This window comes from Phallusia mammillata, chromosome 2 (genome assembly GCF_965637545.1).
Source record: "Phallusia mammillata chromosome 2, kaPhaMamm4.hap1.1, whole genome shotgun sequence".
In the NCBI taxonomy this organism is placed as follows: Eukaryota; Metazoa; Chordata; class Ascidiacea; order Phlebobranchia; family Ascidiidae; genus Phallusia; species Phallusia mammillata.
Genome location: NC_137253.1, coordinates 13122697 through 13147736, shown reverse-complemented (window position 1 = coordinate 13147736; position 25040 = coordinate 13122697). Strand labels below are relative to the sequence as shown.

Below are 25040 nucleotides of genomic sequence, written 5' to 3'. Positions count from 1 at the left end.
TATAGAAACATGAAAATGAGATAAATATGTCACCAATCTACACAACAACATCCAGAACAATCCTGTATGATTACCAAGATGCAAAATCATGTTTACTAACAAAATATGATTTAATTTAGATTGATACAAAGCTTTTTCGATCTAAAATAGGTAACAATAAATTTATGTGGTAATTTATGGTCATCGACATTTGCTGTGAGCTAAAAAATACGTCTACTATATTATTTAGTACGCTTAGGTACGCACCGATAATCGCAGTGTAAACGGAAGGGGTCGCAAGGTAAGGTTAGGTTAGGCGCCGCTAAGCATAGTGTAAACGGGCCTTAATTAGTCGGGTCAGTATTAAGTACTAATAAAATGATACTGAACCTATTTTTTATGGCCGAAAATGCTTGTAAATTCTTAAATAATTAAAAAAACATGAATTTCGTAAGTAACTTTATTGTATAACTAAATGCGTAATTTATGGGTGCTGTTTAAACCGTTAAATTCAACTGCTGCTGTAGTGTAGTGGTAGCAACAATGCCTCGTACGCATAAGTTTTGGGTTCGAATCCCGTTGGTCATTTACCTTTTGTTTTGCAGACTTGTAAAAATGCCGGCGGTTAGGGCTATTCGGGTCAGGTGAAGGTTTAAAATCATAAATAACGTTAAAACCAACTGCAAACGTAGGAATTTAATAGGTTTCCGAAAAAAATACAAAAATATATTTACTGCCCCCTAGCGGAAAAGTGTGGTTATATTCCATTGCCTATCGGCTTGTGTCAATTATTGCCCAATAATAATTTCACAACAATTTGTTGTGATAGTGGTCATTTCTGTTTGTGGCGTCATAATGTTTGTGTGAGATCACTGTTAAGCGTCGTCTGGCTGATAATGCTTTGAACCAGCTCTGAGTTGCTCGTAAAACAAACAAACAGCATTTGTTTAATTTTTCAAACTGGCGCAGTAATTTTCGAAAAACTTTCCTGATTTACAACTGAAGTTTCACCACAATGATGTGTGTGACGTCATAAACCGTTGTAATGCGTTGGGTAACTGTGAAGTCAATGTGCGAATTAATTTACTCGGGTTGAAGTCAGCTGAAGTTAGACTACATATAAAAGAATTTGAAATATTGCTCTTTGGACCTGTGCAAAACCAGTTAGTAAGTGTTGCTAATTTGGAAAACTTGTTATTGATTCTGTTGTAAATATTTTGATTACGATTTCGTTATTCAGAAAACCGTATTGCAAATGCTTCTTAACCTATGTGTAGGCCTACCAACGTCATCTTTTTGGAGGACATGTCCTCCTTTTTAACAAAAACCAAGTTGTCCTCCGAGGACAAGAAAAAAAGCCCAAATGTCCTCCTTTAAAGGAATTTCTGATTTACCAAATACAAATATGACAATTATACCTATATCATTTATACATCTTCAGCTGATTTTTTTTAAAGAATACAGGTTTTACGTTCTTTGAAAATACAAGCTTATTTTAGTGTTGTGGCGTGATAAACGTCATAAACGTTATCCAAACTGTTGTATACCGTCTAATTTCGAAAGCTTTTATTTTTGGGGAGCCTTAAAGTGTTTTTTCATGTTCTTTTCAAAATTGTGTCCACTTTTTGGGGGATGGGGATATGGTAGGCCTACCCATGTGTTGTAAAGAGAGAATACGAGTTTAAACAAAAGGTCGCGTGAAACAAAACGAAGAGATTCTACAGTAAGAATTATGTCCATTGGTCGCGAGAAACCACAAAACGAAACTTTGGGAAGTATTTGGGTCGCGACAAAAAAGGTTGGGAACCACTGGTGTAGCCTACCACTGCTACCACTGTCAGGTTGCATTTTTAATTTGCTAAAAGTTTGTTTAAACATTGTTGCTGGTTTAGGCAAATTGCCATTATGTACGGTGCTATTGTCTTCAGCATGACTTCAGCATTTATGGTCGCTTTACGCACTTATAATTAATCAAAAATATTTTTTCTTTAAAGGTTTTGCGTGTTAAAGTCATGCAGGTTCAGGAGATGGGTTGCATTGTTTTCTGAATATATATAGCATCTGGGCTATTTACTTACAGCTGTTCTTTCAAAGATAATCATGTCTCCATCAAATTTAACAACTGTTACCCAAACTGCAATATACAATCCACATTTGGAGACAGAAGAACAACGTTCGAAGATAATCATGAATTCCACTTCGAAAAAGAAACACCAGTGCAGCACTTGCCTTAAATTGCTGAGCACCGCACAAAGTCTAACAAAACATCAACAAATCCATACAGGAAAGATCCTTGATTTTGAGTGTCAGATATGTAAAAAACGATTTTCAAGAAATTGTGACCTCAAGAAACACAATTTAACCCACACCGGTGAAAGGCCTTTCAAGTGTGAAGTTTGTGAGAAACGTTTTACTCAGGCTGTTCATGTCAGAACCCACATGCTGATCCACACAAATAAAAAACCTCATCAATGTGAAATATGCGAAAAAAGTTTCCGCACAACTAGTCAGAAACGTAAACATATAATGGTAGTTCACAACACAACTGAAAAATTGCATCAGTGTCAAGTTTGCGAAAAGAGATTCAAATCTATTGATCGGTTAAGGAATCATCAGCAAGTACATAGCGATCAGAAACGTTATCAATGCGAAATTTGTGAAAAGTATTTTCGAAGAAGCGAGCACCTTAAGTATCACATGATGCTACATACAGATGAGCAACCTCATCAGTGCACTGTTTGTGAGAAGCGATTCCGCCAAAAATGCAACCTTACCGTACATATGCAGAATCATGCTAATGAACTGCAATATCAATGTGAAATATGTGAAAAAAGATTTAACAGTCGTGGTCAACTGCAGAAGCACATGTTGTCTCATGTTACTGACAAGATGTACATTTGCGGCGTATGTGAAATGTCATTTTCTACTTCCAACCAGCTGAAGCAACACATGCGAACACACACCGATAAAAGACCTTATAAGTGCGACATATGTGAAAAAAGATTCAATCAAACATCAACTCTACGGCAACACATCATGAGTCACACAAAAGAAAAACCTTTCAAGTGTGAGTTCTGCGAAAAGACATTTGTTTCGTCTGGAGCCCGGAATGTACATCAGTGGACACATACGGATGAGAAGCCGTATAAATGCGATTTGTGTGAAAAGTCATATGCTAGAAATTGTTATTTGAAACAACATCATAGAACTCATTTCGCTGAGCAACGATTCAAGTGTGCACTTTGTGACAAAACCTTTGCCCATGTTGGTTCCAGAACCAGTCACATGAAAACTGCTCATTTCGATGCAGCAGGAATCCTGAAAAACTCCAATGCTACCGGAATTCGCAGACGTAAGGGCAAAAGGAACTAAGGAACCACATAACTAGCCTTTCACTGGTTGTAACATAGTGGACACAACCCAAAACAAGAATTAACAATTCTACCACGCACAGTTAAAATTATTTTCGCTCCCAATAGTTTAATATGGGGTCAGAAACGAAACCAAATGGAAAATATTGACCTACATAAAACCCCCACGGTAAACGTAAATTGAGTAATCCAGCATGCACATGTTTTGTCGATATGATGCACTGTGTTGCTGCAACAGCAGCGCATAATTGAAGTGTTTGACCCTGCCTTTCTTCATTTCAGGAAATTTAAGCTTCCTCTGCCACTGTAGGGTCGTGTTAAACTAATTCACAGGCTTGCAACGAGCGTCCAGATGGCAGAACCAATACTTTACAGTGGTTTGCTTCAGTGGACCAATAGTGTACTTGAGTGTTTGATGCGTTATGTTTTAGTTATGTCTTTTCAAGTTATTGTCGTTTAATTGCTTTCGGTATTAAAACATTAGAGCAGAGTTTGACTGTCTGTGTAGTTGTCAAAAATGTATCTGTAAATATATTTTGTGAACGAGGCTGCTAACCTGTATCTGCAAACATGAAGGTTTGTTGTATTACTTAGTTGTATATACTAATTCGACTAAAGGCCCTGCTAGTCAAAATCCAGATTCAGAAATCCGTATGCCATCGGAACGTTAATAACATACAAAACTGGTGAAGTAATATGTGTCAAAACAATCTAAAATTTAGATTTAGATTCTGAATGAGCTTGATTGAACATCATAATGAGCATTGAGTGATTGACCAGTTTGTCCATAGTTGACATGAATGATTGATATAAATGTATTTTTATTGAAGGTGTACGTTGTTGCTATGACAGTGATGTCCAGTAAGTAAAGTATTGCGAAGGAATAAACATCTTTGGTGTTTTTCACTTTCTTGTAGTCATTTTAGACTAGGGCTAGGTTTTCTATTCTTTGGGTAAACGCAATTAAGTTACCTTTCTTGCAACAAGTTGTTTCATGGTTGCAAAAATTCAAATGATGAAATCAGTTGAAAGAAAAATGAATTCGACTTCATCCAAAAATAAACATCAGTGCAACACCTGCCTCAAAATGCTAAGTACTGTTGGAAACTTAAAAAAACATCAACAAATCCATACAGGAAAAATACTTGAATTTCAGTGTAAGATATGTGAAAAACGGTTTTCAAGCAACTATGACCTCAAGAAACATAATTTGACCCACACCGGTGAAAAACCTTTTAAGTGTGAAGTTTGTGAAAGGCGTTTTACTCAGGCTGTTCATGCAAGAACACACATGTTGACCCACTCAGATTTAAAGCCTCATCAATGTAAAATATGTGAAAAATTCTTTCGCACATCTAATGCGAAAAAACAACACATGTTGGTTCACACTACGAGAAAACTAAATCAGTGTCACGTTTGCGAAAAGCGGTTTAAATCAAGAGCTTGGTTGAGAATTCATCTTCTAGTACACAGTGATCAGAAACGTCATCAGTGCAAAATTTGTGAAAAACGTTTCCGAAGAAGTGACCTTCTCAAACATCACATGATGGTGCATACAGATGAGCAACCTCATCAGTGCACTGTTTGTGAGAAGCGATTTCGTCAAAAGTGCAACCTCACCGTGCATATGATGAGTCATGCTAATGAACTTAAATATCAATGTGAAATATGTGAAAAACGGTTTAACAGCCGCGGTCAACTGCAGAAGCACAGTTTGTCTCACATTACTGACAAAATGCATTACTGACATCAACTCTACGGCAACACATCATGAGTCACACAAAAGAAAAACCTTTCAAGTGCGAGTTCTGTGAAAATAAGTTTGTTTCGTCTGGAGCCCGGAATGTACACCAGTGGACACATATGGATGAGAGACCGTATAAATGCGATTTGTGCGAAAAGTCATATGCGAGAAATTGTTTTTTGAAACAACATCGTCGAACCCACTTTGTCGAGAAACGATTCAAGTGTGAATTGTGTGACAAAACCTTTTCCTATGTTGGTTCCAGAACCAGTCACATGAAAACTGCCCATTCCTAAAAATAGAAAAGAAAATCTAAAAAAACTTAAAAGCTACAGGAACTCGCCAACATAAGAGCAAAGAAGCAACAACATAACAGGAAAGAAACAACCGCAGAACGGACCTGTTTTTACTGATTAGCGAAAACCAGACAAAAAATAGTAGGCCTACCGAATCCGTGTTCAAGCTTAAGTTTGAATTTAACGGCTTGATAACTTTGGGACCTTGCAATGTACATCACGCTTTTGTTCTTGCACAAAAACAGTACAAGTCGATTAGAAATTGCATCTCTTATTTGCAGGACAATTATAATAGGTTAAAGATTTTATAACATTACATTTCTGTTTGATGTTCAGTAACTCGTGTTGTTCTATCTTAAAAATGCTAAACTATCCTAAATGATCTTATCTTAACCATATTAACAGTCGCTTTAACGCCAGTAGTTGCGTGGTTTTAACGAATTACTGCCAATTTAATAATTTCAAGTGCTTTTTTTAATGAAATCTTGCTGTTTTAAGCATTTTGAATCAAATTTTGCTATCACCGACATACTTTGACCTTTGTCTGTAACGACCCACTTAAATGTCACTGGTGCTGAACATCATTTTCTCTGGCTGTGTGTACCTTGCTACTGTCGTCGCGTGTTTCAGCAAATTTCATTTACATGATTGACCAGTTAGTGACCGTTTGCTTGGACAATTCGTTTTCAGTAATCAGTATTCTTTGACCAAAACCTTAGTCGTGCGATTGTTCGTAGAACGTTTTTCTTCGTATCCAGTTCAACTATGTGAGCCGTTGTCTTAAGCAGGGGTCGGCAACCTTTTTTACATTGCGGACCGGTTTTGAAACTAAAAAGACTCTAAAGTGTTTTTACAATCATATTTTGTGAATGTCGGAGCAAAACTTTATATTCAAATATTGAAGTATGGTTTTCAACTCGGCAAAAATGTTGGTAAAAATGCGCTGCTAGTCAATAAAACTTGTAAAGGTAAACTCACCGATAACAGCGAAATATTCGATCGGCGCCATGTTTGTATTTTCCTAAAATTTGCTTTGCTTTGCTTTGTCAAACAAGCTATCTGTGCAAAACTTAATGTCGTTTCTACAAAATCTTTGCAATTTGAACCCAAGCAGCAAAGTAATTGACATTTTTGTGGTTTTGTTGTAGTTTAAAGCGCAGTTGTTTATCGTTTTGTAATTTCCTGCACATACTTTGGGACAATGAACGTTTCAACTACTGCACCCGTTCACCACATTAAAAGTTATTCACATTCCGCGTTTATAAATATAGAAGTTCTTTCTTATGCGTAACGTCTAAACCTATTGAACCATGAAAACTTTTTTTTCTCGTCAGGCTTTCGATGTCCACCCAGTTTTCCCACAGGCTTAGCCAAGTCGCTATTGTTCTACTTATTTCATGCTGTTAGACGATTTGAGGCGCAAAGCAGCAGCCATTATATCGTCGCATCTAGGTTTATGTGGGTGAAGGAAATACTGTGATATGAGAGTTTTGCAGTTGCGCATCCATTTTTTCCAATGCCTGACTTCAAAAGGCTAAATCGTGTATGGTTAATTATAGACATTGCCCCTAAACTAATTATAGATTTGGTCTTGACCAATATACGTGATGTAGGACTACGATTATTTGTCAATCGCCAGACTCAAATTAGGTAGGGTTCCTTTTGTCAAACTTTTGCTACTTTCGCTGTTACCTCCAGGGGTGCTGATTAATGCACTCAACAGTCACAATTGTTTCAGTTGTTTGGTACCTGCTGGTGAACTAACTTGTTTGGAACGAGTAGCGGCGGCGTTTAGATTTAGATAGTCAAGGGTAACGTTCGTAATCTAATTAAGTGTAATGTTTGCACATTTTTTAACGAACAGTATTTCGAAACCAAATTAGTTGCTTAAAGTTGTTACTGAAGGACCATGCGAAGTGCAGACAAATCCTTTAAGGCTTGTTTGCATGTGGTCACGGTTGGTTTGATAGCGATGTGCGTTTTCCAGTCGAGCAATTTTCTTCGTATGCCATCACTCAAACGTGCACTGAAGGTTTGAGAACCTACAAGTTGTGTATGTCTGCCAGGTTGCGTTCTTTTATTGGCCAGAACTTTGCTAAATGCGGTTGCTGGTCGAGGCAATCCAAAATGCACCATGATGTTGTATTTATTATTACTTTATCGTCTCTTGAAGGAATTCACAAAAAGAGTAGTTTTTACGAGGGTTTTGTATGTTTGAATTTATATTGAGTCAGCAACTAGATTTGCCGTATAGATTGCGTAAGCGGAACAGAGCTACTGCGACTACGTTGTTTATTTAAAATTTACATGTTACTGCGTTTTACACGAATTTTATTCAACTGGTGGTCTTCATTTAAGTGGTGTGACGCTAACCAAAATACTAGTTGTTTTTCAAGATCTGGTATTTTTGCTGACGTTTTGTCCACCATCAGAACCACATGGCTTCTTTAGACTGATAGTGCTTAAGTTGGCTTGTGTGCTCGCAATGTTTCATTCCTTGCTCTGAAGAAGCCCTACCGTAACGTATGGTTCTGGTGGGCGAAACGGCAGCAAAAATACAAGTCCTTGAAAACAACTAGAATTTTGTTTAGCATCACACCAGTTGAATGACGAATTCGTTAAATATGCAACCTGATGCTGGACGAAACGCTTGTTGATTTGTGTTTTTTTTTTTTAATTTATAAATCATATGTGTAACTTTTGGTTATTCTTTAATATATAGGGATATCTCCATTCACTTCAACCACAAAAACGTGTGTTACATCACAGAAAAAAAAACATTTGAAAAAAACTTATCCTTTCGAACAATAATATATTGTATGTCTCGAAGATCAGATTAATCTACAGACATTAACAATACTGCAAAGACCATGGAGACCACACCAAAGTACGATTTAGAAGCTCAAAAAAATGCAAACTTGGAAGAAAATTTCGAACCTTGCAAAACTTCTGGTACAAAATCAATAATAAGAAGTCCATCTTGTAAGACAGAAAAACAACGTTTAAAGAAAATCGATTCCACTTTCAAGAAGAAACATCAGTGCAGCACTTGCCTCAAAATACTAAGCTCTGCTTTCATTCTAAGAAAACATCAACAAATCCATACCGGAAAAATACTTAATTTTAAGTGTAAGATATGCGAAAAAAGATTTTCAAGGAATTATGACCTCAAGAAACACAATTTAACCCACACCGGTGAAAGGCCTTTTAAGTGTGCAGTTTGTGAGAAACGTTTTAGTCAGGCTGTTCATGTGAGAACACACACGTTGACCCACTCAGATTTGAAGCCACATCAATGTGAAATATGTGAAAAATACTTTCGAACATCTGATACGAAAAAACAGCACATGATAGTCCACACTACGAGAAAACTACATCAGTGTCACGTTTGCGAAAAGTTGCTTAAGTCAAGTAATCTGTTAAAAAGTCATCTTCAAGTACACAGTGACCAGAAACATCATCAGTGCAAAATCTGTGAAAAACGTTTCCGAAGAAGTGACCATCTCAAATATCACATGATGCTTCATACAGATGAGCAACCTCATCAGTGCACTGTTTGTGAGAAGCGATTCCGCCAAAAATGCAAACTCACCGTACATATGCTGAATCATGATAATGAACTCAAGTATCCATGTGAAATATGTGAAAAAAGGTTTAACAGCCGCGGTCAACTGCAGAAGCACAATTTGTCTCATGTTACTGACAAGATGTACACTTGCGGCGTATGTGAAATGTCATTTTCCACTTCTAGCCACTTGAAGGCGCACATGCGAACACACACTGATGAAAGACCTTATAAGTGCGACATATGTGAAAAAAGCTTCAATCACACATCAACTCTACGGCAACACATCATGAGTCACACAAAAGTAAAACCTTTCAAGTGCGAGTTCTGCGAGAAGACGTTTGTTTCGTCTGGAGCCCGGAATGTACACCAGTGGACACATCTGAATGAGAGGCCGTATAAATGCGATTTGTGCGAAAAGTCGTATGCTAGAAATTGTTTTTTGGAACAACATCGTCGAACCCATTTTGTCGAGAAACGATTCAAGTGTGAATTTTGTGACAGGACCTTTTCCTATGTCAGTTCCAGAACCAGTCACATGAAAACTGCCCATTCCAATTGCAAGAAATCCTGAGTCTACAGGAAATTCGCATCGACTAGAATTAACAACTCTTCCAAGCAGAATTAAAACTATTTTCGTTCCCAATAGTTTAATATGGTGTCATCAACGGACCCAAATGGAAAATATTAATATACCCCAAACCCCATGGTAAACGTAAGTTGAGTAATCCAGCATGTGCATGTTTGGTCGATATGATGCATTGTATTAACATCAGCGCATAATTGAAGTGTTCGACCCTTCCTTTCCTTATTTCAGGAAATGTTAGCTTCGATCCACATTCTTTGTACACTATAAGGTCGTGTTAAACAAATTCGCAGACTTGCAACGAGAGTCCAGATGGCAGAACCAATACTTTAGTGTTTTGCTTTTTAGTGAACCAATACTTTGCTTGAGTGGTTGATGCGTTATGTTTTAGTTATCTCTTTTCTTGTTATTATCGGTTATTTGGGTTCGGTAAGAAGACATTAGAACAGAGTTTAACTGCCTGTGTAGTCGTTAAAAATGTTTCTTTAAATATATTTTATGAACGAGTCTGCTGACCTGTATCTGCAAACATAAAGGTTTGTGGAATCACTTAGTTATTTATATTATTTCGACTAATATGGCCCTGCTAGTCAAAATCTAGATTCGGAAATCTATAGTCCATCGAATTGTTAGTAACAAACAAAACTGGTGAAGTAACATGTGTCAAAACAACACAAATGAGCTTGATTCAACATCATAATGAGCAATGAGTGATTGACCAGTTTGTCCACAGTTGACATGAATGATGCATATAAACGTATTTTCATTAAAGGTGTACGTTGTTGTTATTACAATGATGTCCACTGCTGAGTAAAGTGTTGCGAAAGACTAAACTTCTTTGGTGTTATTCGCTTTCTTGCAGTGACTTTAGATAAGGGCTAGGTTTGTATTCTTTGGGTAAACGTAATTAAGTTGCCTTTCTTAGTTGAAACAAGTTGTTCCATGGTTGCAAAAAATCAACTTGTTGAAATCAGATAAATAAAAATCAATTCGACTTCAACTAAAAAGAAACATCAGTACAACACCTGTCTCAAAATGCTAAGTACTGCTTCTAACCTAAAACAACATCAACAAATCCATTCTGGAAAAATACGTAAATTTCAGTGTAAGATATGTGAAAAACGATTTAACAATTATGATCTGAAAACACATAACTTGACCCACACCGGTGAAAAACCTTTCACGTGTGAAGTTTGTGAGAAACGTTTTACTCAGGATGTTAACGTTAAAACTCACATGTTGATCCACACAAATGAAAAACCACATCGATGTGAAATATGCCAAAACAGCTTCCGCACATCTAATGCGAAAAAACAGCACATGCTAGTCCACACTACGGAAAAGGAGCATCAGTGCCAGGTTTGTGAAAAGTGGTTTCAGTCAACATCATGTTTTGTGCCCTACGTTAACAAAAAAAATTCTTTAAATGAAATAATTTTGTGGAGCGATTTGGTCTGGACCCTAAAGGTATACTGCAATCTTATTTAGTTTAAAAAGTGCTTCTGTGAGAGATTACACTTTTTGGAATCCTAAAGACTAAAGAGTCTGCTCTGCTTGCATTAGTCATTTATTGCATCACAATCAACAAAGGAAAGGCTTTTGTTCGCGCACAATAGCAAAGTCATTGATGGTTTAGTCTTCTCTGTGATGTAACAGATTTGAATGTGTCTTGTAAACCTTGATGAAATCAATGTTAGTAACTTTCAACGGTTAATTCAAAGCCGAATTTGACCCTCGTGCCCGAGTCTGCTCTTTGAAAGCTTACATAATTTCCCTCCGAAAACATTAAATTTCCCACTAGTGGGAAATTTCCCACCGGTTAAGAACCACTGCATAGACCATCGAATAGTTAGTTACAAACAGTAAAGTAACATGTGTCAAAACAACACAAATGATTCAACATTTTAATTAGCAATGAGCGATTGACCACTTTGTCCTCAGTTGACATGAATGATGCATATAAATGTTTTTTTAATTGAAGGTGTGCGTTGTTGTAATGACAACGATATCCAGTGAGTAAAGTATTGCAAAGCAATAAACTTCTTTGGTGTTTTTCGCTTTCTTGCAGTCATTTTAGACTAGGCTCAGGCTTTCCATTCCTTCCGTAAACGTAATTACCTTTCTTAGTTGCAACAAGTTGATCCATGGTAACAAAAATTCAACTTGTTAAAAGCAGGTAAAAGAAGATGAATTCGATTTCAACCAAAAGTAAACATCAGTGCAACACCTGTCTCAAAATACTAAGTACTGCTGGAAACCTCAAAAAACATCAACAAATCCATACTGGAAATATACTTAAAAATAAATGTAAAATATGCGAAAAACGATTTTCAAACAGTTATGATCTGAAAAAACATTGCTTGACACACACTGGTGAAAAACCTTTTAAGTGTGAAGTTTGTGAGAAACGTTTTACTCAGGCTGTTCATGTGAGAACACACATGTTGACCCATTCAGAATTGAAGCCACATAAATGTGAAATATGTGAAAAATGCTTTCGAACACCTAGTGCGAAAAAATGTCACATTACTGTCCACACTACGAGAAAACTACATCAGTGTCAGGTTTGCGAAAAGCGGTTTAAGTCAAGTAATCTGTTAAAAAAACATTTTCAAGTACACAGTGACCAAAAACGTTATCAGTGCGAAATTTGTGAAAAACGTTTCCGAAGTGGTTATCTCAAATATCACATGATGCTACATACCGATGAGCAACCTGCATCAGTGCACTGTTTGTGAGAAGCGATTTCGTCAAAAAAGCAACCTAACCGTGCATATGCAGAATCATGTTAATGAACTGAAATATCAATGTGAAATCTGCGAAAAGAGTTTTAACAGTCGTGTTCAACTACAGAAACACAATTTGTCTCATGTTACTGACAAGATGTACACTTGCAACGTATGTGAAATGTCACTTACTACTTCTAACCAGCTGAAGCAACACATGCGAACACACACTGATGAAAGACCTTATAAGTGCGATATATGTGAAAAAAGTTTCAATCAAACATCAACTCTACGGCAACACATCATGAGCCACAATGAAGTAAAACCTTATAAGTGCGAGTTCTGCGAAAAGACATTTGTTTCGTCTGGTAATCGGAATGTACATCAGTGGACTCATATGGATAAAAGGCCGTATAAATGCGATTTGTGCGAAAATTCATATGCTAGAAATTGTTTTTTGAAACAACATCATCGAACTCATTTTGCCGATAAACGATTCAAGTGTGACGTTTGTGACAAAACATTTGCCCACGTTGGTTCCAGAACCAGTCATATGAAAACTGCCCATTCCAATGCAAAAGGCATCCTAAAAAACTTAAAAGCTACAGGAACTCGCAAACGTAATGATCACAGGAAAAAATCAACTACATAACTGACCTGTTTTTACTTATTATGTCAAAGTGGACACAGCCTGACCTAAGATTTACAACTATGCCAAAAACGATCCAACTTATTTTTCCTCTCAGTAGTTGGATTGTGTCATATGCGAGACCAATTAGAAAATGTGAATCAACACGAAAACTCCACGGCATATGTATGTTGAGTAATAGAACACGTGCATGTTTCGTCGAATTGATGCACTGTATTGCTGAACAACATTGCATTATTTAAGACCCTTCCTTTCATTGATTCAGAAAATATTAGCTTCGACCCACATCCTTTGCACAATATAGAGTCGTGTTAAACTAATTCACAGGCTTGCAACGAGAGTCTTGTTGGCAGAACCAATACGTTAGTGTTTTGCTTTAGTGAGCCAATACTTTACTTGGATGTTTGATGCGTTATGTTTTATTGATTTCTCTTCAAGTTATTTTCGTTTGATGGCTTTCGCTATGAAGACATTAGAACAGAGTTTAATTGTCTGTGTAGTCGTCAGAAATGTTTCTGTAAATATACTTTGTTATCGAAGCTGCTAACCTGTATCTGCAAACATGAAGGTTTGCTGTATCACTTAGTTATTTATATTATTGCGACTAGTAACGCCCTGCTAGACAAAATGTAGATTCAGAAATCCATAGGCCATCGAATTGTTAGTGTAACCCAGTGGTTCCCAAACTTTTTCATATTTTTTTCAAAACGGTCCCTTTGCCATTATTTCGAGGGCTCGCGGTCCTTAAGCCTGAATGTGTATTTCATAAAAACGAAAGTTGATTGCAGGATTTTAGCTAGTTATGCAAAATTGCGCATAACAATCATTCAAAGACAGCATGTGACATCACAAACAGGACAAAAAACATTACGATTGTGCGCAAACAATTGCATTTTTGATAGTTGTCATTCAATAAAGGCCATTGTTTAGCAATCGAGACAGTCGATTCTCAATTCTACTTTAATTTAAACTTATTTAGTGGCACAAACTGACGCCAAATAAGATTATAGAATTACTTCAACCGCTTCGCGGTCCTCCAAAATTGCCTCACGGACCCCTAAAGGACCGCGGACCCCAGTTTGAGAACCGCTGGTGTAACCAAACAAAACTTGTGAAGCAACGTGTTTCAAATCAAAACCAAAGAGCTTGATTGAACATCATAACTAGCAATGAGCGATTGGTTAGTTTGTACACAGTTGACATGGGTCATGCATATAAATGTATTTTTATTGAAGGTGTACGTTGTTGCTATGATATTGATGTCAAGTAAGTAAAGTATTGCGAAAGAATAAACTTCTTTGGTGTTTTTCGCTTTCTTGCAGTCAATTTAGACTAGGGCAAGGTTTTCTATTCTTTGGGCAAACGTAATTAAGTTACCTTTCTTAGTTGCAACAAGTTGATCCATGGTTGCAAAAATCAACTTGAAACCAGTTGAAAGAAAATGAATTCGACTTCATCCAAAAAGAAACATCAGTGCAACATCTGCCTCAAAATGCTAAGTACTGTTGCAAACTTAAAAAAACATCAACAAATCCATACTGGAAAAATACGTAAATTTCAGTGTAAGATATGTGAAAAACGATTTCCAAACAGTTATGAACTCAAAAAACATTGCTTGACCCACACCGGTGAAAAACCCTTTAAGTGTGAAGTTTGTGAGAAACGTTTTACTCAGGCTGTTCACGTTAGAACTCACATGTTGATCCACACCAATGAAAAACCACATCAATGTGAAATCTGCCAAAAATGCTTCCGCACATCTAACGCGAAAAAACAGCACATGTTAGTCCACACTACGGAAAAGGAGCATCAGTGCCAGGTTTGTGAAAAGTGGTTCAAATCAACTGACGTTTTAAGAAGTCATCTTCAGGTACATAGTGACCAGAAATCTTTTCAGTGCGAAATCTGTGAAAAACGTTTCCGAAGAAGTGGTCACCTGAAATATCACATGATGCTACATACAGATGAGCAACCTCATCAGTGCACTGTTTGTGAGAAGCGATTTCGTCAAAAGGGCAACCTCGCCATACATATGTTGAATCATGCTAATGAACTCAAATATCAATGTGAAATCTGCGAAAAACGTTTTAACAGTCGTGGTCAATTGCAGAAGCACAATCTGTCACATATCACCGAAAAAATGTACACTTGCAGCGTATGTGCAATGTCATTTGCTACTTCTGGAATCCTGAAGCAGCACATGCTAACACACACCAATGAAAGACCTTACAAGTGCGATATTTGTGAAAAAAGCTTTGTTTCATCTGGGAACCGCAGAACACACCAGTGGACACATATGAATGAGAAGCCGTATAAATGCGATTTGTGTGAGAAGTCATATGCCACAGATGGTACTTTGAAACAACATCGTCGAACTCATTTTGCCGAGAAACGATTCAAGTGTGAAGTTTGTGACAAAACCTTTGCCCATGTTGGTTCCAGAACCAGTCACATGAAAGCTGCCCATTCCAATGCAACAGAAATCCTGAAAATCTCCAAGGCTACCGGAATTCGCAGACGTAAGGACAAAAGGAAACAAGCAACCACATAACTGGCCTTTTCACTGGTTATGCCATAGTGGACACAACCCAAAACTAGAATTAACAACTCTGCCAAGCAGAATTAAAATTATTTTTGCTTTCAATAGTTTAATATGGTGTCACAAACGGAACGGAATGGAAAATATTAATATACTCAAAATCCCCATGGTAAATGTAAGTTAAGTAATTCAGCATGTCCATGTTTTGTCGATATAATGCACTGTATTGCTGCAACAGCAGCGCATAATTGAAGTATTCGACCCTTCTTTCCTTGATTCAGGAAATATTAGCTTCGACCCACATCCTTTGTACACTATAGGGTTGTGTTAAACTAATTCGCAGACTTGCAACGAAAGTCCAGGTGGCAGAACCAATACTTTAGTGTTTTGCTTTAGTAAACCAATACTTTACTTAAGTCTTAAGTGTTTGATGCGTTATGTTTCAGTTCTCTCTTCAAGTTATTGTCGTTTAATTGCTTTTGCTATGAAGACATTAGAACAGAGTTTGACTGTCTGTGTAGTCGTCAAAAATGTAACTGTAAATATATTTTGTGAATGTAAAGTATTGCTATAGATGTAAGTTCCGACAAATCACTTAGTCGTTCACCCTTTGGTTTTAAAGATATATATATTTCGCTATTACAGCATCGTCAGTATCTGCGAACAAGCAGAAAGATTCATAAAAAATTAATGAAAACAGTATGCATAAAAGACCTACTAATAAAAGTGTAAAATGGAATGTTAAAAAACGTTAAAAAACGTTACTCAAGCTGCAGCGGCAACCAACGCACCGAGTGAACCGCTACCGCATCAAACAAGCGAACAGACAAGAAAAAGAAAAAATACATTACAGGTGCGCGGCCGGAGGGAGGAAACAAGGCAACTTGTATATTATCGTCCGATAAAAATCCACAGGCAGAGAAAACACGCTGGTTGACGAGATAAGGCGATATAAACACAAACAAACTGGATGGGAAGGCGAAGGACGTTATTAACGTAACGCTTGTTTGATGCGGTAGCGGTTCACTCGGTGCGTTGGTTGCCGCTGCAGCTTGAGTAACGTTTTTTAACGTTTTTTAACATTCCATTCTACACTTTTATTAGTAGGTCTTTTATGCATACTGTTTTCATTAATTTTTTATGAATCTTTCTGCTGGTTCGTAGATACTGACGATGCTGTAATAGCGAAATATATATATCTTTAAAACCAAAGGGTGAACGACTAAGTGATTTGTCGGAACTTACATCTATTGCTATAAGGATTTTTAGTCTTCACTCACCAAGCAACGGACTGGGTGATTCGAGCTTTAAGTTTCAATTAAGTTACGAGTATTGTAAAGTATTGCGAAAGAATAAACTTCTTTGTTTTTTTTACTTTCTTGTAGTCATTTTTAGACTAGAGCTATAGGTTTTCTATTCTTTCACTAACTGTAATTGCCTTTTGTAGTTGCAGTAAGTTGATCCATGGTTGCAAAAAAATCAACCTGTTGAATTTGGTTAAAAGAAAATGAATTCGTCTCCAACCAAAAAGAAACACCAGTGCAACACCTGCCTCAAAATGCTAAGTACTGCTTCAAACCTCAAAAAACATCAACAAATCCATACAGGAAAAATACTTGAATTTAATTGCAAGATATGCGAAAAACGATTTCCAAACAATTATGATCTCAAAAAACACAATTTGACCCACACCGGTGAAAAACCTTTTAAGTATGAAGTTTGTGAAAAGCGTTTTACTCAGGCTGTTCATGCAAGAACACGCATGTTGACCCACTCAGATTTGAAGCCACATAAATGTGAAATATGTGAAAAATGCTTTCGAACACCTGATGCGAAAAAACGTCACGTTACAGTCCACACTACCGAAAAATTACATTAGTGTCAGGTTTGCGAAAAGCGGTTTAAGTCAAAAGATTTTTTGAGAATTCATCTTAAAGTACATAGCGACCAGAAATCTTTTCTGTGCAAAATCTGTGAAAAACGTTTTCGAAGAAGGGAGCACCTTAAATATCACATGATGCGGCATACGGATGAGCAACCTCATCAGTGCACTGTTTGTGAGAAGCGATTTCGTCAAAAATGCAACCTCACCGTGCATATGCTGAATCATGATAATGAACTTAAATATCAATGTGAAGTATGTGAAAAACGATTTAACAGTCGTGGTCAATTGCAGAAGCACAATCTGTCAAATATCACAGAAAAAATGTACACTTGCAGCGTATGTGAAATGTCATTTGCTACTTCTAACCACTTGAAGCAACACAAGCGAACACACACTGATGAAAGACCTTATAAGTGCGACATATGTGAAAAAAGCTTTAATAGTAGTTCAACACTTAAGCAACATATGATGCGGCACAACAAAGTAAAACCATACAAGTGCGAGTTCTGCGAAAAGACGTTTGTTTCGTCTGGAGCCCGGAAAACACACCAGTGGACACATATGGATGAAAGGCCATATAAATGCGATTTGTGTAAAAAATCTTTTCATATGTTGGTTTCAGAACCAGTGACATGAAAACTGCACATTACGGTGCGAAGAGAACTACCAAAAATACAAGAATCCGGTAAAATACTGTAAAACTTCATAGATGTTCCACATCATCAAATTAAGCACTTTGTGGAAAATGTATCTGCACGACTGTAGCATTTTTATTTTTAGAAAATGTTTGAGTTTAGTGCTTTTCACCCCTTCGTGGATTAACTTATTTCGATTCAATTACCAGTTTGCCTGTTGTATGATTTTCCTTTTTGACCCAAATAAATTGGTTGCCTGTTGATTTAGCTCGTTTTCACTCAACTCAATTGTTTGTTCGCATTGTATCACACAACAAAAAGACAACAGCATGTGGCCCGCGTGTGGAGTCAGATCTGTTGAAATTCAAACAACGTAAATTATTTTCAGTAATCAGATACGTTGAGTGTTGATTTTTCTACTGAGTGTCTGTTCGGCAGAATGACATTCTTTAAAAAACAAACCGGAGTTGAACCTCATGTTTTGCTTGCCGGAGAGCCCAAACAGGAACCGAACCAGTAAAAATGCTCCCAGTATTATTTTTTGTCATCGCCACCACAACAATTATTGATTTCAGAATACTCGAGATAACGGCTATACAAGAACCAGAGTTGCAAGCGGGCCCAAAATCTGAGCCCGAACCCGGCCCGAACCCGAAAGTATAAGCCCGAAGCCCGGCCCGAACCCGAAACGTTTTTGAGAAGCCCGTTTAGGCCCGAAATTTTGATTAACAGGCCTATCCACGAAAGCCTCGCAACAAAGGATGAGAAAGAAAAAAGAGAAAGACAACAAACACAATGAACAATAGTAGACAATGGCGTAAACAATATTTTTTAGAGTAGGGTGGGCATTAGGTCAAAGCCAGAGACTTGTTACTTAGCTGAGTGATTTTATTTAAAAAAATGGCGGACACGGAACGTAAAGTCAGGCCCGTTTTAAGCCCGTTTTCTCACAAATACCTAAGCCCGAACCCGGCCCGAACCCGGCCCGAACCCGAACCCGGCCCGAAAAGCCCGGCCCGACTTGCAACTCTGACAAGAACACGAAAAACTACGTCCAAACGATAATCCGCGCGCGTAACGGAAAACGAGTAAAGGGTTCATCGAGTGATTCTCCACCCTGATGTCGCAACGCCAAGAGCGGGTCAACGTACACACGCTGCGCAGCACAGTCAAGAGAGATATAATGTACATTTGCGACAATGCGAGATCTATTTTTTAGCATTTCACAATAGTTAGTTTCTTGGCAGACGTTGTGTATGTTTTGGATTTACGCACAAATGATACTTTTTATAGACACTGGAAGCTTTAGGAAAGTTTGAGGCCCGAAGCTTTAGGAAAGCATAACTTGGTAATGTGTTAACTGATGCAAAAAGATCCTGCTGGACAATATTTAGATAGTGAATTCCATCAGCAATTTTAATTGAATTATTAATAGTACAGAACTGGTGCCGTAACGTGTGTAGCTCTTCAACGCAAATGACTAGCATAAAGAAATCAAAACTTGTGAATGTAATATGTCACAGATAAAAACGACATTATCGATCGGTGCTATGTCCGATTTGATTGAAATTTGCTTTGTTTGAACTTTACTGAAATTTTGCTCCGAAAAACTGGTGCAAAATTTTGGACCTGCCACTCTAAGAAATTATTAAGATCGATTTGGAAGTCAACACAACCACTGAAAATTCATGTCTTGTCATAATTAATGCAAGAAAAAACAATATTCTTGAAACTTAGAAGAATTAGAAACACGAATATGGTTTTCGATTCAGTTTGTCATAAAAATGCAACTACAGGTAGACCAAAAGACTTGACAGCTCCATTTATGAAAATTGCCAAAGACAAGACAGCTGGATTATGCCTTTAAAAGTCATGTACGTTACATTGAAAAGCATTTACTTTTCCTCATTCATAAACTGTGCTGTTCTTACGGTAGAGCTACTAACACCACAACGAGAATCTACCCCCAAATTTGATTAGGGGACGTAAAGAGCTGAATTTTTATTTAGCGGCTATAAATGGGTTGGGTTGGGAAATATTTACATAAAATTTTTACATTAGTAACTAATTTTTTGGGTTAGTTTTATTAAATTTTAAGTGCTAATACCTTACTCCGACCCCAATAGCCCTAACCGTGAGTATTTTTGGAGATATAACCAATCAAATTTGGGGGTAGATTCTCGTTATGGTGTTAGTAGCTCTACCTGTTCTTACTTATGCGGAAATTCGAAACCTATTCAACCGTGAAAACTTTTTCTTGTGTTTTATTTGATCGAAGTCTATGTTTGAATAAAACTATAAAGTAGCGTGATATTGAGAGTTTTGCAGTTGCCACGCATTTTCAGAATGTCTGACTTAAAAAGTAGAATGTGTATAGTTAGTTATAGTAGGCCTACCATATTTTCATCACCAATAAAGAGGACACATTCTCGACAAAGAATATTAACCCATACTTTTGTGCCCAAGAAAATGAAAGCACAAGATATTTGATAAAATTCACGCTGTCAAATATTATAGTCCTATTGGGATGAAGTTTAACTTAAAATAAATTGTTAATTTCAATTAACAATGACCACAACTCACACTCTTTGGATGGTTTTAAAGCAGGGGTGGGCAACCTGCGGCCCTTCATTAAAGCTTGTGCGGCCCGTAGAGACGCTTGGATTTCAAAAGTACTGGCAAACGAGTCCAATTATTACATATTTTTGAGCTGATTAATGCGCCTGATGCTAGTTTTCTGCGATCTGGCAAAATGTGGCTAGAATCAAATACGAATTATACTTGTAGTTAAGCATATTTGGTAAGAAGCAGAGCAAAATCTCTTTGTGTTATGCACATGTGCGGCCCTCGATCCATTTTTGACATTTATAATTGGCCCTACAGTAACAAAGGTTGCCCACCCCTGTTTTAAAGGAACAGTTGTTATTTAGACTTTTAGTAAGTACAGAAAATTCAAAAAGGTGGACATTTGGGCATTTTTTGTTGTCCTTGGAGGTCAACTTACTTTTCGTTAAAAAGGATGACATGTCCTCCAAAAAGAGGACGTATGGTAGGCCTAGTTATAGGTGTTGTACTGGCCGTTTGAAACATGCGCGGTGCGCACAAATCACGATTGCACGGTTTAATGGTGGTGCGCGTTTTCCAATTAGGCGTTTTTTCTCCGTTTACCATCATTTCAGACATGTGCTTTTGGCTTATTTTAAGCCAAAGGTCACCAAAAAGGTATTTTCGGTGCAATAAACCGTATGAAGCATTTTGTAACGTAACACGTTAAAGATTGCTTAAACCTGCAGAATAGATTGTAGTGATAATTTTAGCTGATCTGATTACAACGGCACAAAACTGCGGCAGAATCTGAATACAAATAAGATTGGGAATAGGCATATAAGCCCTTGGCTGTCCCGTCAACTCTGCCTCGCGAATTTTAGTTTGGGAAAGGCTGCATCAGGGCTTGTAAGCCATGCGGCCCTCGCGCATAATTACTAAAATTACCCGACACGCTGTGTAAAATGTTTCGTTACACCTGGTTTAACCGACCACCAGTTGTGTACCTCTGCCAGGTTGCGTTCTTTTGTAGGCCAAAAGTTTGCTAATGTGGCTGTTGGTGGCAATGCCACTTGTAAGACAATGTTGTATTTGATATCACTTTATCGTCGATTGAAGCAACTATAATCACACAAAAATAGTGGTTTGATGCGTTTTGTATGTTTAAATTCAAATCGAGTCAGAAACTAGATTTGTAGTAGATTGCATAAGCGCAGCAAAGTTACTACGTCGTTTAATAATGTACATTTCTGGTTTCTGTGTTTTCTTAAAATTAAAACATATATGTACTTTCAGTTGTTCTCTGAAACTATAGATTCTATAATATAGAATCTCTCGATCTATTTTGATCAAAAAACGTGCTGAGAAAAGACATTTGAAAACAGCCTTATTCTGTGAAACAATAAAATCACAACTACATCAAACACCATGGCGACTATGCCAAAGTTTTTTGAAGCTCAACAATTTGCAAACTTAAAAGAAGATTCCGAACCATGCACAACTTCTGGCACCAAATCAGCAATAGAGAGTGGGTCTACAACTACGAAGACAGAAAAACAACGCTTAAAGAAAATAAATACGACTCCATTGAAAAAGAAACATCAGTGTAAAACTTGCCTAAAAGTGTTGAGTACTGCCAGAAACTTAAAAAAACATCAACAAATTCATACTGGAAAAATACTTAATTTTGAATGTCAGATATGTGAAAAACAATTTCCAAGCAATTATGACCTCAAGAATCATAATTTAACCCACACCGGTGAAAGGCCTTTCAAGTGTGAAGTTTGTGAGAAACGTTTTGCTCAAGCTGTTCACGTTAAAACTCACATGCTGATCCACACAAATGAAAAACCACATCAATGTGAAATCTGCCAAAAAAGCTTTCGCACAACTTTTGCGAAAAAACAACACATGTTCGTCCACACAACGGAAAAGGGGCATCAGTGTCAAGTTTGCGAAAAGCGGTTTAAGACAATTGATGTGTTAAAAATTCATCTTAAAGTACATAGCGATAATAAACCTTTTCAGTGCAAAACTTGTGAAAAACGTTTCCGAAGAAGTGACCATCTCAAATATCACATGATGCTGCATACGGATGAGAAACCTCATCAGTGCACTGTTTGTGAGAAGCGATTCCGTCAAAAGAGCAACCTCACCATGCATATGATGAGTCATGCTAATAAATTAAATTATCAATGTGAAATATGTGAAAAACGATTTACCAGTCGTGGTCAATTGCAGAAGCACAATCTGTCACTTGGGACTGAAAAAACACACTTGTAGCGTATGTAAAATGTCATTGGCAACATTTACATCACTTAAAAAACACGTACTAACACACACAGATGAAAGGCCTTACAAGTGCGACATATGTGAAAAAGGCTTCAATAATACATCAACTCTACGGCAACACATCATGAGTCACAACGAAGTAAAACCATACAAGTGCGAGTTTTGCGGAAAGACGTTTGGTTCGTCTGGAAATCGGAATGTACACCAATGGACGCATATGGATGAGAGGCCATATAAATGCGATTTGTGCGAAAAGTCATATGCTAGAAATTGTTATTTGAAACAACATCGTCGAACCCACTTTGTCGAGAAACTATTTAAGTGTGAAGTTTGTGACAAAACCTTTGCCCATGTTGGTTCCAGAACCAGTCACATGAAAACTGCTCATTCCAATGCAACAGGAATCCTGAATAACTCCAAAGCTCAGGAATTCGCAGACACAATACCATAAAAATGAAGCAACCACTTAAATAACCCATGTACTGATTGCATCATATTGACTGATAGATTACATATCTTACAGATTTACTTCCATAACAAGCTAAGCAAGTTTTTAAAAGCTGTTTATATTTTGTGATGATACAACTTTGAAAACTTTCCTTGAAGAGCAGTCACACATTTTTTTCTGTTTATATTTTCGTGCCCTCAATTTGATCAAGACCAAACCACATTATTTTCGAATGTAGCCTACAAGTTTTTACTTTGCCTATTTGACCACCACCAAAATGGCAAAATTAAAATCGTACCAAACCATGAGAGTTATAACCTATTTTGATTTTTGAATTTAAACTCTTAAAGGTCATTTTAAAGTGTAATTAATTTTTACCCTGTTTGGATTAACTCTTTATTCATATTCAACTATGGTTAACTTAGGTAGCTGTAGTAGGATTTCCGTTTTTTCACCCAACTAAATTGCTTGTCGAATTCTCATTTTTTGTGAGCTAGCCTGTTTACTACGTCGTTTGTTCGCATGTTGCTCGCGTGTCGTTTTCTGTGTGCACTGTGCAGTTGCACACCGTAAGCCAAAGCCCAAAATAAGTCACACAACATCGAGGTTCAGGTTCACAAATAAAAGTTGCCGTACTATAAAGGAGGTCCTTTGTTTTTCTCGTCATAGCCTACTGAGCTTCGTGCTATTCACCCTTTCTATTAAAAAGTGCAAATTAAAAGCACAAAATCCATTTTAAGATTCATTCAGTGGAATATTTGAACGACCCTTAACAAAATACCGGAATAAGGTAGCCTAAATGATGTTACCACTCCGCGGACATGTAGGCAACATAAAACATTAGGCTACATGTCAGTTAGGCTAACAAAAGCAGCTCGAGGGGCAATTATAATTTACGCAAATTTTGCAACAGTGCTGCTTTGCCAATTTCCTCGTTTCGACTTGCTAGCACGGAGCTCGCAAGGAAGCCAATTGTGTAACAAGGTAATTTCAATCTGTTGCTAAATAATGGCATGAACTATGCAATGTTTCCTGTCGCAGTTAATTATAGGAAGTAGCTGACTCTGTGAACTCTTTTTTATTTGCTTTAACTACGTGCTGTTTAAACACAACGTTGTGTTTGGACGCCGTGGTTGTTCAGTAATCAAGCAAGAGCCAATCGCAAGAGCACCGGATGTACAGGTTAATATCTTTATCCGGATTATAGGCCTAGGCTAGGTTAAATCGCTCTCGATGCGTGACTATTCATTTCATTCTACTCCTTTTTTAGTCTGTGCTCCCTTATATTAGCGTTTCGCAATGTTTTGTCATGAAGCAATAAACAAGCACAGCGAAATGTAATCAGTTTATTCTGTTTATACTGTGGTATTAGTTCAATTTGTAGTGACATGGTTAATCTTGAGAGTTGAGACTGTAGCGATAGCCATTACATCAGCGGTGCGTTTTATAAATTCATAACACGTGACATTAAACTGCACAACTATGCTCTTGCCGTTGTCTCTTGCACATTTTCCCACACAAAAACAGCGACAAATTCACCACACGAGACAAAACATACGATTAAAGCGGGTAAACACCAGATAGCAAAGTCGATCAACCTCCTAATTTAACTGTAACAGGAAATATTATCAAAGCTGGAGCATGTTTAGCAAGTAAAACGAGCTAATTTGGTAAACAACTATTGCAAAGTTTGCACAAAATATGACGCAATCGCTACAAGACTTCGAAACATAATTCCAACTTTTTCGAGCGCAATCTAGGCTACATGCGGATATTATTCG

The 25040-nt window shown here is 37.3% G+C and overlaps 5 protein-coding genes and 1 pseudogene across 5 annotated transcripts; all 6 read left to right on the top strand.

Annotated features, from left to right (window-relative positions):
• Window positions 1–1976: 1976 nt before the first annotated feature.
• LOC145213013 (uncharacterized) lies at window positions 1977–10048 on the top strand. Its single transcript, XM_080081258.1, has 2 exons — window positions 1977–3348; window positions 8231–10048. Exons 1-2 carry the CDS (start codon window positions 2080–2082, stop codon window positions 9527–9529), a joined length of 2568 nt encoding a protein of 855 aa, XP_079937384.1. The 5' UTR covers window positions 1977–2079; the 3' UTR covers window positions 9530–10048.
• Window positions 3368–6644, top strand: LOC145213394 (uncharacterized). The gene has a single exon (XM_080081647.1). It carries the CDS (start codon window positions 4345–4347, stop codon window positions 5095–5097), a length of 753 nt encoding a protein of 250 aa, XP_079937773.1. The 5' UTR covers window positions 3368–4344; the 3' UTR covers window positions 5098–6644.
• A 471-nt stretch (window positions 10049–10519) lies between the features above and the next one.
• Window positions 10520–12279, top strand: LOC145213012 (uncharacterized; the record flags this gene model as incomplete). The annotated part of the gene is made up of 2 exons (XM_080081257.1): window positions 10520–10938; window positions 11976–12279. Coding segments are annotated over 2 exons (723 nt in total), but the record flags the coding sequence as incomplete, so codon positions are not given.
• A 1987-nt stretch (window positions 12280–14266) lies between these two features.
• On the top strand, window positions 14267–15816 carry LOC145213391 (uncharacterized). The gene has a single exon (XM_080081645.1). It carries the CDS (start codon window positions 14358–14360, stop codon window positions 15465–15467), a length of 1110 nt encoding a protein of 369 aa, XP_079937771.1. The 5' UTR covers window positions 14267–14357; the 3' UTR covers window positions 15468–15816.
• A 1102-nt stretch (window positions 15817–16918) lies between these two features.
• LOC145213392 (uncharacterized) lies at window positions 16919–18165 on the top strand (annotated as a pseudogene).
• A 3649-nt stretch (window positions 18166–21814) lies between these two features.
• Window positions 21815–23901, top strand: LOC145213393 (uncharacterized). The gene has a single exon (XM_080081646.1). The coding sequence runs from the start codon at window positions 21948–21950 to the stop codon at window positions 22800–22802; it is 855 nt and encodes a 284-aa protein (XP_079937772.1). The 5' UTR covers window positions 21815–21947; the 3' UTR covers window positions 22803–23901.
• Window positions 23902–25040: the final 1139 nt, after the last annotated feature.